This window comes from Vidua macroura, chromosome 20 (genome assembly GCF_024509145.1).
Source record: "Vidua macroura isolate BioBank_ID:100142 chromosome 20, ASM2450914v1, whole genome shotgun sequence".
Lineage (NCBI taxonomy): Eukaryota > Metazoa > Chordata > Aves > Passeriformes > Viduidae > Vidua > Vidua macroura.
In genome coordinates this window covers 610,184-624,121 of record NC_071590.1, presented here as the reverse complement: position 1 = coordinate 624,121, position 13,938 = coordinate 610,184, and the positions used below count along the sequence as shown (strand labels likewise).

Below are 13,938 nucleotides of genomic sequence, written 5' to 3'. Positions count from 1 at the left end.
GGTGGTTCATATTGCAGGCATCCAGTCACAAAGATTCCAGGGGCCCGGAGCCACCCGACACAGCCGCCTGGCAGGCTCCTAGCAGGAGACGGAGCAGGAGCATAAGAAGAAGCCAAATGCAGAAACCTTTGCTCTCTAGTCCAGGTGAGCAGGAATGGGGAAGAGAGGTGGGCAGCAGGAGAGATGGAAGCTCCTGGAAATGGCTGGGGAGAGGCTAGCAGGCAGTGCCTGGGCCATGCAGTGCTGGGGCTGGGCTGACATTCTCTCTGTGTTCCCCCTGTGCACAGGCCTGCCAAGCAGCACTGCCCCCGAGAGCTCTGGCAAAGATGATGGCATTCGGATCTTTGTGGCTCTCTTTGATTACGATCCTGTCTCCATGTCCCCTAATCCTGATGCAGCAGAAGAGGAGCTCCCATTTAAGGAGGGGCAGATCCTGAAAGTAAGAACTTGGTGAACATCTCCTACTCTATGGATCTGTCTGGTGTTCCAGGGGAGCATAAACCTTAGGAGGTCTGCAGCTTCCTCATGAGGGAAGTAGAGGGGCATATGATCCTGTCTTCTTTCTGGTGACCTTATGGAATGGCTGGAGCTGTGTCAGGGAGGGTTAGGTTGGATATCAGGGAAAGGTTCCTTCCCCAAGAGGATGCTGAGTGCCGCTCAGGAAATGGGCACGGTCCTGAGGGTGCCAGAGCTCCAGGATCATTTGGACACTGCTCCCATGGATGCACAGGGTGGGATTGTTGGGGTGTCTGTGCAGGGCCAGGGGCTGGACTGGGTGGATGATCCTTGTGGATCCCTTCCAACACAGGATATTCCATGATTCTTTCTCTCTGCAGCTCAGTCCCTGCAGCATAAACAGTCTATTTCCCTTTGCAGGTTTGTGGAGACAAGGATGCTGATGGTTTTTACAGGGGGGAATGTGCTGGAAGGGAGGGATACATTCCATGCAACATGGTGTCAGAAGTCCCTGTGGAGAGTAGTGAGCTCAAGCAGCAGCTCTTAAAGCAGGGGTTCCTGCCTGCGGACACGGAGAGCCCAGGTACTCTGTGTGTGTTGTGTGTGAGTGTGCGTGTGTGTGTGTGTGCCCTGCTCCTGTGGCTTTTTGCTGGAATGTTGGAAGCTCAGTTCTGTTATCGTGTGTGGCCGGTGCAGCCACCAAACCCATCTGGAGGGCTGTCCCTGGATCTGCAGCCTGGTTTGGTGGCTGCTCCACAGCAGGGGGATCTGGCTGGATGTGGGTGTTCCAAACTCTCAGTTCATCCCTGACTCCACTGCAGCATTTGCAGCTGCTGCAGCTGCTCCTGGGCTGAGGTGTGTGAATTCAGCATAAAGTGAGGCTGAACCTTGGTAGGGACAGGGAAACAGAAGCGGTTGAAGAGCAGCTGAAGTATGTGAACAAGAGTTTTCACTCTGTTCCCTCCTTTGTTTGACCCTGCTCTTGGGTGAGAGAATCTGTGACTTGGGAATGAAGGTGTGGAAAGGGGAGGAAGGGTGTGAGACAGCAAGGTAGGCAGACAGGAGTGTAAAGGAGCAGACCTGGTGGTTGGATTCCTCCTTACTTCCTGAAGTATGTGGTCAGTGCTTTGTGCACTGCAGAGGCTTTCCTGTTCCTTCCCACTCATGCACTCAGAGAGGAGAGGGAACAGCCCTGGGCTGTGCAGCCAGCACAGCTCAGGCTGAGTCAGGCTCAGTGGCTGTGAGCTGCCCCTGCTGTGAATACTGGTGTCCCTGTGCCTGTCCCTCAGGCCTCCCACCTCTCATCCTGCACTCCTCTGTGCACCCTCTACTGCCAGTGCCAATTGTTGGGTCTGCTCCACTTGTTAAAACACCAGGATATTCCTGGTTTGGCCAGTCCCTGTTTCCCTGCCAGTTCAACAATGAAAAATAGCACAGGTGTTGGTCATGGCAAAGGTAAGCCCTGACATTGCCTGAGCTGGGAAAAAAGCGCAAATCAACTTAAAAATAAGGAAGCTCAAGAAAAAAAGGAGCAATGCAATTTGTTGCTATTTCTTTGGAGGGAGACCCAGTATCCAGCTCTAACAGACCTTTAAGGTCCCTTCTCACCCAAACCATTCTGTGATTCTGAGGGACTGACAGTGCCCAGCTCCTGAATGTTGGTCCCTGGAAAGTTGATCCTGAGGAACACAGGGGCTGAAGGAGCCTGATGTTTTCACTGTGTGATTTCTTTGAATATGTTTGTAAAGGACAAACATATTTGGCCTCTCCCATGTCTGAGGAGAAGAGATTTGAGTAAGGTGTTTTTCACATCCATACTCTTTCTCTTGTGTGTATGCCAGAGATGGCTGGATGCCTGTGGTGCCCTGTGTCCCTCAGTGGATGCATAAGGGATACTCTGCCCTGCCCCACTGCACAGTCTTGGAAGAGTAAAGGATTTTAATAGCTCTGAGACTTCATTAAACATGATGGGTTTGAGAGTTTTGAGGAAGGTGGTGGTAGTCAATAAGGTGTGTGTGCAGGGAGGGTTTGGCACTGGTAGGGACACACCTCAAATCCTTGAGGCAGTTCTGGGCCCCTCTTGGTAAGGACACTGAGGGGCTGGAGCATGTCCAGGGAAGGGAACAGAGAGCCCCCAGGAGCAGCTGAGGCAGCTGGAAAGGAACTCAGCCAGGAGAAAAGGAGGCTCAGGGCGGACCTTCTGGCTCTGCACAACTCCTGACAGGAGGGGGCAGAGGGTGCAATTTGGACCTGATGGTCTTTTTCTAACTGTGGTGATTCTTTGATTCCTTGGCAGTCGGGCTGGCTGTTTCTCTGCTGTTTTCCTGCTGCCATAAACCCTTGTCACAGCCTTGTAACTAAGGAAATGCCTTGTAGTGGTTGGTCTGGGCACTCCACAGGTTCAATTGGGATTTCATCCAGTCCTGACCCTGCTCAGTGTAGAAGCTTTAGCTAGAGACCTGGGATTTTTCAGACGTTAATGGTACAAGGTTTTATTTTGTCCTTATGGTGCTGCTTCTGAAAGCTAAGGAGCAGCAAAGTTTGTCTGCTCTGAGCTGTGGAGTGCCTAAAGGGTGTAAGTACAGTGTGGATTTCTCTGTGTATTTGGAATGTGGATCATGGCTTATCTGAGTCCACATATGAGGCCCAGAGGGCTTTGCCCACAGAAATTCTGTTGTCAGCCTCCCAGGGGAGGCATGTCATCTCCTCTGTCCCCTGTTCACTATTCAAGATGCTTCTCGCTTTCCATTCACTGTCTGTTTCTCTTGTCTATTTATTTGCTTTTTTGGTGTTTTTATTAAGGAAATGGCACATTTTCTCCACCTCCACGGCGCCAAACCGTCCCTCCTCCAAAACCCAGACGCTCCAAGAAAGGTCTGTGTCAGCCACTGCTTCCTCTTTGGTTTTTGCTATAGGATTACAGACTGCATTGAATTTTTACTACTTGCTTTCAGGACCCTCAGATGTTTGTACGACTGCTAGGAAGTGGAAAGAGAGCCCGTCCCTGTGCTGGTGTTAAGTTTTTAACAACAGTGATGTCTTTTATAGTTTGGAGCTTGACCTCTGCTTCTTGTTCCGTTCCTTAGTCCTGGTTACTGGTGTAGACTTTGAGTTGCATGAACAGTTTGCTTTTGTTGTTTGCTGTCTTGGTGTTCTTTTTACTGTTTATCAGTTGTGTCATGCGGTCACCGTTGGAGATGAGCTCTTACTGATGAGGCATTTTCTTCCCCCAGCAGGGCTGGACAAACAGGAGTACAAGTCTCAGCCAGGTGAGAAGTGCTTTTACTGGGGGTAATGAATGATGGAATTACAGATGTGTTTTGTGGTCAAGGGTCAGTGTGGCACCCTGTGGTGCTGCTTCTAAGCACTGTAACAAAAGGTTTTAGTTCTTTTTGTGGGTGCAGAATGGTTTGGGTGAGCAGGGGATGCTTGCAGGGGGAGTGCACCAGTTGTTTTGCTGTGAGAGGAGCAGGGCAGTCTCACTCATCACATGCTGTGGTCCTTGCGATCCAAGGGACAGTTGAGAGGGTGCTTCCTCTGCTGAGGTGCATCATCTGTTGATATCCAGAGAGGCCAAGTCTGCCTCTACCTTTGCCAGCCCATCCGGTGCTGACCCAAAGGAGGGTTTAAATCCATGAATGTGTGTTTTCTGTAGCACCACACTTGGCTTTTCTAGGCTCAGGGGAGGTCTGTAGGTAATGGGTCTGAGCAGGCAGGAGATTGCTGGTCCTGGATTTCCCTGTGTGCTGGTCCCTGGCCCTCGGAGGATAAATTTTGTAGCTTAATAGCAGAACATTGTGTAGTGGGAGGAGAAATGTCCTTTCAAGACACTGTAAAGAGACAGCTGTTCTCTGTGTGTGTATGTATGTGTATATATATGTGTATGTGTGTGAGTAAATAGGAAGCATAAAATAAAACAGTCCTGTACATATAAACAGAGCACCAGGATGAGGGGATGGGAGGATGTCCCCATTTTTGTGCTTATGAGGCGATGAAGAAGATCAGAAAACTGCTTTACCAAATGCTTCTAAAGTCTCTCTCCACTCAGTTCCCCCCAGTATTCTTTTTGCTCAGACCAGTACAAGAATGGTGAAGGAGTTGCTGTGATTTGGGATTTAGTCCTAGCATTTCCATCTAAGAATATTTTATTTTTCTCCTGCAGGGCAGAAACATAAAGACATTGAAGCAGAGCTGCTCACTCCTCGCAGGATGGTGGCTGCCTTTGACTACAACCCAAAGGAGAGCTCTCCGAACACAGATGTGGAGGTAACCCCCAGCTGCTCCCTGCTTTTCAGAGACTTCTTCTTCCTATCTCTTTTTTCCTTCTCTCTTTGGTCCAACCAGAGTCTCAGTGAAACTGTTTGAGTATTCATTGCATCCTTTAGTGATCAGACAGGACTGAGCAGATCTGGGGCAGGAGGAAGCAGCTCCTACTGGTAGCAACTGATCCAGGAAACACTCTGGGAAAAGGAAAAACCTGCTTAAGGGTTTGAAAGCACTTTTGACACTTAATTTGAGCATGACTTTTGTGTTAAGTATCTGTGTAGGTCTTTGTTCAAGCAAAAAGATTTAGCTCCAGTTTAATGTACTAGTTTGCAAAGTTCTTGTTTTCAAGCAATTCCTATGTATAGAATCACAGAATCAGGGAATGGGATGGGTTGGAGATCTTAAAACCCATCTCATCCCACCCCCTGCAATGAGCAGGGACACATTCCACTAGACCGGGTTGCTCCTTCCGGCCTGGCCTTGGACACTTCCAGGGATGGGAAGGAATGTAATCTAAACAGTAATTTTGTCTGTTCCAGGTAGAATCCTTGAAGAATCCTTTCTGCAGAAAAAGATGAGCACATGCTCTGTTCTCTCTTCCTCTAAGCTGTGTTAGCTCTCTGAGCAAACATAAACATGGGGTTTGAATTCACATCCTTTCTCTTCATCCACAAAGGAGTGTCTGGCCACCAGAGGACACAGTTCAGGGAATGGTTGCCTCCCAAACTGTGTCTCCTGCCCAGAGAGTCACAGCTGAGGACAGAGTGTTTTAGGGATTGTGGAATATCTTGGGAGAGACACAATGTGAGCATGTATCCAGCCACTGAACACTTTTGAACCCTTGTCACTAAGGACATGACTGTGCTTTTTGCAGTGATTTGCTCTTGTTTAACCTTTTTGGACGAGAGCTCAAATTACTGAAACAAGCTGGTAGAGTTCTGTGGGAGATGCTGCACAGGAGTGACCTGCAGCGTCAAGAGATTAAATTGAGGACTAGGGATATAAAATGGTAAATATATTGGAAGTAGATCCCTTCCAGCTGACACCTGTGAAGTGCCAGAGTGTCTTGAGTGGGACTTGGCCTGTTTGGAGCCTCCACTGGGCAGCTTTTTCCCTTAAAAGAGGCCGGTGACACCTTTGTCTTTAGCCTTGTGCCCCATGGGAGCATGTGCTGGGGGTGTGACAGTGAAGGGTCACTGTGTGCTGTGCTCTTGTTCTGTGTCCAGGTTAAACCACCCTGTTTGTGTGCATTCCTGCTAGTGACTAACCCCTAAGTGCTGCATACAGAACAGGCTCATCCAAGGGAGCAGGATTTGTAATTATATTTAAAGAAATTGAAGGTATTTCTGGTGCTTGCTGAGCTTGTCCTCAGTGCACCTTTCCAGAGCAGGTGGTAGGTACTATTTTGAAACCTTATTAAAACTGGTTTTAAAATGGGCTTTGCTCTTGTCTTAATTTATGAAATGCTTCTCTAGCAGTGAATTCCAGAGTTATCCACTTCAGTTTCCCTCCTGCATCCTGGTCCTGCAAGACCAAACACACTGGGGCTCCCTCCCTTGGAGTGAGATTGGGCAAGAAGCCGAGGGGAACCTGTGCTCCTGATGAGAAGTTCCAGGCAGTGCTTTTCCTGTCACCTCTGTTCTCTGGCTCTTTGCAGGCTGAACTGACCTTCAGTGCTGGGGACGTTATTACTGTCTTTGGGTCCATGGATGATGATGGATTCTACTATGTAAGTGCAGGGCTTGGGAAGGTCCTGTGGTTACACTGGAAATTGTTGGAGCTCAGGGAGTGGCAGGGAAGCAGCAATCAGGGAACAGTGTATCCTGCTTTTGGGAAAAACATAAACCCCTCTCTACTCAGTGCAGGGCAGCCTGTTTCTGGCACTCATTTCTCCTGCTGTAAATCCAGTATTACAGAGTCTTGGAATGGTTTGGGGAAAGGGCCTTAAAGCTCATCCTGTTCCACTGGGGAAGGTGTCCACAAGGGACACCTTCCACTGTCCCAGGCTGCTCCAAGCCTGGTCTAACCTGGCCTTGGACACTTCCAGGGATTCAGGGGTAGCAACAGCTTCTCTGGGCACCCTGTGCCAGGGTCTCAGCACACTCACAGCCAGGAATTCCTTCCCAATATCCCATCCATCCCTACCCTCTAGCAGTAGGAAGCCATTCTCCCTTGTCCCGTCACTCCACACCCAGTCCCTTCCCAGCTCTCCTGGAGCTCTTTTAGGCCTGGAAGGGGCTCTGAGGTCTCCCTTGGAACCTTTTCTCCTCCAGGTGAGCCCCAGGGTATCCCAGCCTGGCTCCAGAGCAGAGGGGCTCCAGCCTTGAGAGCATCTCTGTGGTCTTTAATCATCCCAGTGGTTCTGAGTTTATTTTTTGGTATCAGTTGCCTGCAGGTTTCCTAAAGCCTTGCATGCCTTTTTCCATGCACATGCCAGCTGAACTAGCGTCTGCTCCGAGCTAACATTTCACCAGGCACTTGGACACTTGGGCCAGAGGCTGGAACAGTGATCCAAGTAAGCAGACACATTCCTGGGGCTGTGCCTGCCCTCCAGCTGTGTGCCGAACTTGAGCCTTGGCCCTTGGATCATCCACCTTTTCCTGCATGGGAAACAGTGTGCCTTCACACATCTGACTTGAGGTTGAGCTCCAGGTTAAGTCTGAGGGCATCACTGGGAATGTTTTATTTGATCCTTTTATAGTGTTAGACAAACAGCATTGCTGGGGTGGGTTTTGTCTCACCCAACCACTTCCTGTTGAACTGGATAAATATTTGTAGGAGTACAATAGTGCAGCTCTGGGCCTTTGTGATGCAATGCCTACAGGACATTGTACCAGTGCTGCCTCATTCTTTAAAGACATAGTAAATACCAGGGCAAATCAAAGGCCTCTAGGGCACCTGTGGCAGTCATATTCCAGTATGATAGTGGAGATTTTGAGTTTGTAGAAATCACCTTTGTCACAACTTGCTGTCATCTCTTTTTCCCTTACTCTCTTCTGTGTTTCTGTGCTCTGAATTGTCCCACAACTAAGCAAGGGTGTGAGTTACAGAATTTTCTGAGGTTCCTCCCTATGTGGGTGTGTTCTGGACTTGTCTCAGCCTACAGCCCAACCTTCTCTTCAGGGCACTGCACCTCGAGTTGTTACTTATGTCTCCAGGAAAGCTGATGTAAGAATTGAATGTTGATCTTGCAGGGAGAGCTGAACCAACAGAGAGGGCTTGTCCCATCCAACTTCCTGGAAGCTGTCCCTTTGGATGGCGACACGGCCAAGGAATTCCACTCAAACGATAAAGAAGCTTCTCCGCTGAGTGCTGAGAGCCAGGTGAGATGTGTGACTGCATGGCACTGCCATCCAGGCTGGGATGTATCTGGAGCCTGGGCATTGTATGGCATGCAGCACCCGTGGGATCACTGAACTTACTGCATGCAGCCTGTTCATCCCAAGGGAGTGCCAGGTGCTCTTCCCAAAGACTGACTTGTAGTGCAGAAAGTGGCACAAAACAACACCTGCTGGGGCCTCGGTGTGGTCAGGTAGGCAAGGAGCCTTCAAATCCCACCAGCAAATTGTTTAGATCCATTGAAATGTCAGCGGGAAAATCCTCCTGGAAGGAATGGTTCAAACAGCTCCCCAGGCACATGAAATTCCTTAATTATTATATCCATGTCAAGGAGCTCTGGAATTAGCAACACCTGGACACCAATGGTCTTGCATCCACACCAAGTTAGATATATGTTAATCCAGGCTGAGGTGCTTATAGATAAATTCAAAACACACTGAGGAGTTTCCCAAACAGGTCTGTGGGATGGATCCTACAGTTTCAAAAGCATTCCCCAGAGTAAAGGAATTCAAAGGTTAAATTAACCCCTTGCATTTGTGTTGCTGAGACTCTTGGAATAAAGGCTTGAGTGGGAGATTGGGGCCATGTCAGGGTCTGAGGCTAAAAGTGTAGCAGCTCCTTTGTCATTCCTGGACTCCCTGTGCTGTCTCACTGTGGAGTGGGAGGCAGGAGGGACCCAGCTTGATCCCAGCTCACATGGGCTCAACCTTCAATCCTTCTTGGGAGGTTGTTGGCACTGTCATGTAGTGCCAGACCCACGTAACTCAGAGCAGGTTGGCTTTGAGCCATCCTTAGGGAAGTAGGTGGCCCTGAATCCTGCTCTGTTGAACTCCCCACTGGTGCCATCCCAGCTTTCTGCTCTCTGCAGCATTTATTGGCCTTTTTTTCATGCTCAGCTGTTCCTGTTCTCTGTATCTATATCTCTAGCTTCAAATACTGCCTGGTATTCCTTCACCTCAGCCCCATCCCTTGCTTCCAGGCATTCCAGGCTTTGTGGGTACAGGATTTGCACTCCAGCCTTGATGCCTTCTCAGGCAGAGCAGCCTGGCTCAGATAATGAGGTCTGTGGGCAGTTCGCTGGATCATCTGCTGACCTCAGCAGCTCTCTGGGGTCCTTGTACTTCCTTGTTGGGGATACTGGTCCTTGCTGGGGAATCACAGGTTAATCAGCTGTTACTGCCAGGGTTTGAGAGCCGAGAGGTCACCCAAGTATAACCTCCCAGGGGGTTAACAAGGATGCAGAGTAGTGTTCTTTCTTCAGTTTCCCTCTCAAAATTATTTACTCTTACCAAATTACTCATCTGTTGAAATAGAGGGTGCCAAAGGAGACCTCAAGCAGTAAAATAAAGGTGGAATTCTAAGTGTAATTTAGTGCAGATCTTCCCCTTCCCTCTGGCATCAACTAGCAGCCACAGGGCCTGCTTCAGATTCCAGAGGTTGTTATTCCAGCTCCAGCCCACATCCTCCCAAGGACCAGGGGGAGTTCAGGTAACCTTGTCTGCCACTGGCAGGTGTGAAGGGTTTGCAAAGCCAAACCCACTTTCCTCTCTGTTCTCTGCAGTGGAGTTCAGTGGGTGACTGATGCCCTGGGCAGCACTTTGGCCCACATATCCCTGCATGCTGAAGGTTGGAAGCTCTTTTCCTATGTTACGTGACTTTTTTTTTAAACAGGAGTGCCTTTCAGGTGTGTTAAAGACAGCCCATATAAAACAGACACATTTCACATCTGCCCACCCTTCAAACCTTTCCATTTGTCTCTAATTCTCTGTGCCTGAGATCCAAGGGAGCCTCCCCTTACACTGGCTCTGACTTTTGTGTGCACAGAGCAGGAACCTGTTTGGTTTGGTACTTTTGGTACTCTCCTGATCCATGAACTGCTGCTCTCTGTAACTGGGGGACTGGAAAATTCAGATAATGATGATTAAACCAATTCTATTTGAAGAATCCTGGGAATTAGCTTGAACTCCCTAGGCATGCCTGTGGCTGCTTCTGCGTCGTGCCAGCCTGGCTGCTGTCCTGCTGCCTCCCTGCTTCTCCTGGACCCCTGTCCCAGGGGATTCTGGCTCAGCACCCCCAGCACTCCTCCCACTTGCGCTTTGCAATCCAGACCTGTCTAAGCAGCTTCCAAACAGGAAGGGCACGTTTGCCCCCTGTTAAAAGTGGTATATTTACCCTGCTCAGAGCCAAACTGGTATTAATTAACTGCATTTAAGTGTGTTTAGTGATTCCTGAAGAGACAGAACCTGACCCCACAGTGGTTTTGGCTGTCACAGCAATCACAGCACCCCAACCTATGGGCAGAAAACCTCATGGGAAAGGGAGAAGAAAGAAATACCTCCTGTAAAACAGACATGGATTCCATGGATTCCATATCCATCCCTGAGCTGGAGTGAACTCTCCCAGTGATACAGTCATGCCTGAGGCTTTCCAAATTCCTGTAGCACTTTTACCCAGCGGAGTTAAGGAATACTTGCTTGTTCAACTTGCTGTTAGCAGAGCAGGCTCCTTGCAAATTCCCAGTCCCAGCTTGAGCCCTGGCACCTCAGGGGGGCTGTGTGTGCACCCTGGCAGAGCTTTGGACTTGGTTACAGCTTGTTCCAGTTGCAACAGAAGCTTCTCCATGAGTGATTTTTAGATCACTTGTAATTTCTTGGATGTGATGTTCTTACCTTATCTGTTCTTCACACTTCCCTTCTCCCTGCTGCTCTACCAAAGACCTGAGAATAAGGACGATTTATTTCCAAATTGAACTGGGGAAGGTGGATCATTTTTAATTATTTCTGAGTAAATCTTAAAATGCTGGCAACTGAAAAAGTGAAGCAATTGAACTTACAAACTGACAACATTTGGGGATTAGAATAAACAAACAAAAACAGCCTAAAGGGGAAGATCCAAGAAGTTCTGGTCACAGCCAGGGCCCAAAACATTCATGCTTACCAGCTCAGAGCAGCTGCTTTACTACTGTTCCTGTTGATAGAATATTTTTCCATTAGTAACATGCAGTTTCTGTCAAAGACTGATTGTAAAGCACCTTCAGAAAGTGTTTGATTCTAACTGATTTCATGTATTTATTTCTGCCTGTGTTACGCACCCGGGACGGTTCTTTTCTTCAGAGAATGAGGAAGAGAAGAGTCCAGTGATAGATATGAATGATACATAGAGAGAGCAACCATGTAAGTGTGTGAGACCTTCAACCTCCCACCCAGCCCAGCACCTCAAAGGCTCCTGTACCTGGAGTTGGCTCCTATTCTAGCTTGTAGTTTGACAGCCTGGTTTGGGGCTGTGGTGGCAAACCCACCTTCAGGTCTGATGTCAGACCTTTCACTGCCACATGGGTTCTGTGGTAAAGACAAACCATTCAGCACATGAAGTGCAGTTGGCTGGAACAATTATCTGGTGGTTTTGGGGACCAGGATGGGACTGTGCTGGATATTCAGGTTTGGGAGGGACCTGCTTTGTAATTCAGCTTGGTCCTTCTGTTTGCATCAACAGCCAAAGCATCGTTTGGTCTTTGCAAGGTCCTCCTCAGTCTGAGCACACTTCATGTTCAGCCTGGGGTTTTTTCCTTCTGGATTTTACTCCTTCCTGAGAATAGTTCTGAAAAACCCCCACCCACCATCCATTTAAGAAAATAGTAACATTTAGGCCCTAAAACCAACCTTGTGTGGATAATTGTTCTGGGGCTGGGTGGGTGAGACCCCTGGTTTTGGGGGCCAGTGGGAGCAGTCTTTGTTTTCCTTCGTTTCAAATGTTTGTTTTTCAGAAATTGTGTCAATCAGTAACAGCTGAGAGAGTACTAAAACCACCCCTGAAAACTGACATCACTCTTGTGTTTATCACTCTAATATCTTGTATGAGTATTTTGACAGAGCAGTTTTCCTTTGTTTCTCTTAGAGAAGAACCGCCAATTTTCGTATGATTTTTACCACATGAATCTGTGAGCTGGTTCTGTTGCTTTCTTGACACATAGAGACCTCTGAGAAGAGGAGAAATTGTTTGTGGGGCCACTTCAGGTCTGTCCTGAAACTGTTCCACCTTTACCGAAAAAGTGTTTTCCAATGGTGCATGGACAGACCCTCCCCTGCCCTGGCTGCACAGGGGCCTTTACATCCCTCCTACATCACTCCCTGGGTGTTGGTGAGCCCCTTCTGGTGCTAGCCCAGTGTTTTTGGACATTTTATCCAAGGATTCTTTGTTGCACAAATCATAGTTCCTGGAGCAGAACTTGGGGATTCTTTCTTTTGCTCCCAGCTAAGAGAGTGGGCTCCAATTTAGCCCTCACCTGGCTTTCCTTTTCTCTTTGCCTCCATAAATCTTGCATTTCTGGCTGCAAATAGTTCATCTGGATTTTTTTTTTTTTTGTTTACTCCCGGACTAACACTGGGCTTATCAGCACCAAGTGCTGTTCTTTGCACACTGGAGCTGCCAGGATAGACAGAGGTTGCAGCTGTTGCTGCAGCTTTGGTTGGAGTGAACCTTGCAGGCAAAGTGCAGCCTTCCCAAGGGCCAGCCTGGGCCATCCATCAGCACGTGTGACATCCTGCAGCATGTCCTGGGCAGCAACTGGCCTTAGGGCACAGTGCTGCACACTCAGAGTGTTGCAGGAGTGCCTTGGAAAGCAACATTTTAAGTTGAACAGAGAGTGTGAGCTCAGGAATAGTCAGCTGTGGGATTGGTTGCTATCATGGAGAGAGGCAGAGAGGAGTTCCAGCTCTGTCCTGTAGTTCAGGTAAGGGAGAGTATGATGGCACTGGCTCGGTGATTGCTGTGAGGCAGAAGCTGACTCTCAGCTTTGTGGAGTTGGGAGGGGTCACAAATTCACTCCCAAGATGGAGCTTCCTGTGCTCCTGCCCACTCAGGACTGACTCCATGGGTATTGTAGGTGCTGAGTCTGACCCAGAGCAGAGATTTGTGGCTCATCCTGGGGCAGAAGTGCTTCGCTCCTGCAGCAGCCCAGACCAGCACGGCTTCACCTGTGAGGGGAGGGGAGGCCACAGCCACTGGGTGCTCCTGGTCCCAAAGGAGGAGGGCGCTGAACCAGCAGTAGGGTGGCAGAGCAGGGCTGCTTTGACTTTCCACCCCAGGAGACTTTATTTAAAGTCCCCACAGGGCATGAGCATGGCTGTGCTGCAGTGAGGCAGCAATGCTCTGGGCTCTGCTTCTGCCTTCTTCATCTGCTTGCCCTGGACACAGAGCGGGACCAGGACCAGGCACATCCAGTCCTGCCCGGGGGCTGCTGCTGAGATCTTGACACGGTTCCCGGCTGGAGTCTGATCTTCAGGAGTGCTTCCACTCAGGCAGAGAGTCCTGCTGGCACTGTCACCATCTCACATTCCCTCTGGGGGCTTTGGCTCCTGCAGACCTGTGAGGGACTCAGTGGGGCCCAGGTAGAGGGATGCTGAGGGTGTGATGTTCCAGTGTCAAAGAACTCTTCCCTGGTACAGCTCCAGCCACTCTCACCTTGTGTTTTGGGTAATGCCAAGACAGGATGTACAGCTGGAGCTTGGAAGCTGCTGGTTTCTGAAAGCTGTGTTGAAGAAAAGGCAGCAAGACTAAGGCTCTCCTAGGCCTCAGAAGCCCAGAGCCTCTTCCCTGAGGAACTTGGCAGCCTGTTGGGAAAGCTTGACCTGCCAGATTGGTAATTGTCACTGTCTGGACAGCTAAGCCTAGTGAGATGAGATTGTGAAAGGAAGGCTGCTGCTGGGAACTGACTTCTCAGTGCTAAACTGAGCCCAGGACCAGGGCACATTCTGATTTCCAAAAGCCCTTTCCAAAGGGAACAGCACTGTTTGAGACTGGTGGGTCCCAATTAACCATCTCAAACACTCAGGGGCTCAAGAATATTCCTGTGTGGCACTTGATCCAAGACTTCTCCAT

At 49.2% G+C, this 13,938-nt stretch overlaps 1 protein-coding gene across 10 annotated transcripts in view; it reads left to right on the top strand.

Moving 5' to 3' along the window:
- Positions 1 to 13,938, top strand: part of TSPOAP1 (TSPO associated protein 1) — a 67,793-nt gene that overhangs the window by 52,000 nt on the left and 1,855 nt on the right. For 4 of the 10 annotated variants that reach the window (XM_053995294.1, XM_053995295.1, XM_053995285.1 and 1 more), the window contains 8 exons: positions 18 to 144; positions 288 to 439; positions 877 to 1,039; positions 3,259 to 3,330; positions 3,690 to 3,725; positions 4,619 to 4,722; positions 6,380 to 6,451; positions 7,917 to 8,045. In XM_053995294.1, the coding sequence (XP_053851269.1) occupies positions 18 to 144; positions 288 to 439; positions 877 to 1,039; positions 3,259 to 3,330; positions 3,690 to 3,725; positions 4,619 to 4,722; positions 6,380 to 6,451; positions 7,917 to 8,045 (855 nt within the window). Of the gene's footprint in view, positions 1 to 17; positions 145 to 287; positions 440 to 876; positions 1,040 to 3,258; positions 3,331 to 3,410; positions 3,469 to 3,689; positions 3,726 to 4,618; positions 4,723 to 6,379; positions 6,452 to 7,916; positions 8,046 to 11,174; positions 11,235 to 13,938 lie in introns of those variants that run through there. The other 6 variants (XM_053995291.1, XM_053995286.1, XM_053995290.1 and 3 more) reach the window with 6 other exon arrangements.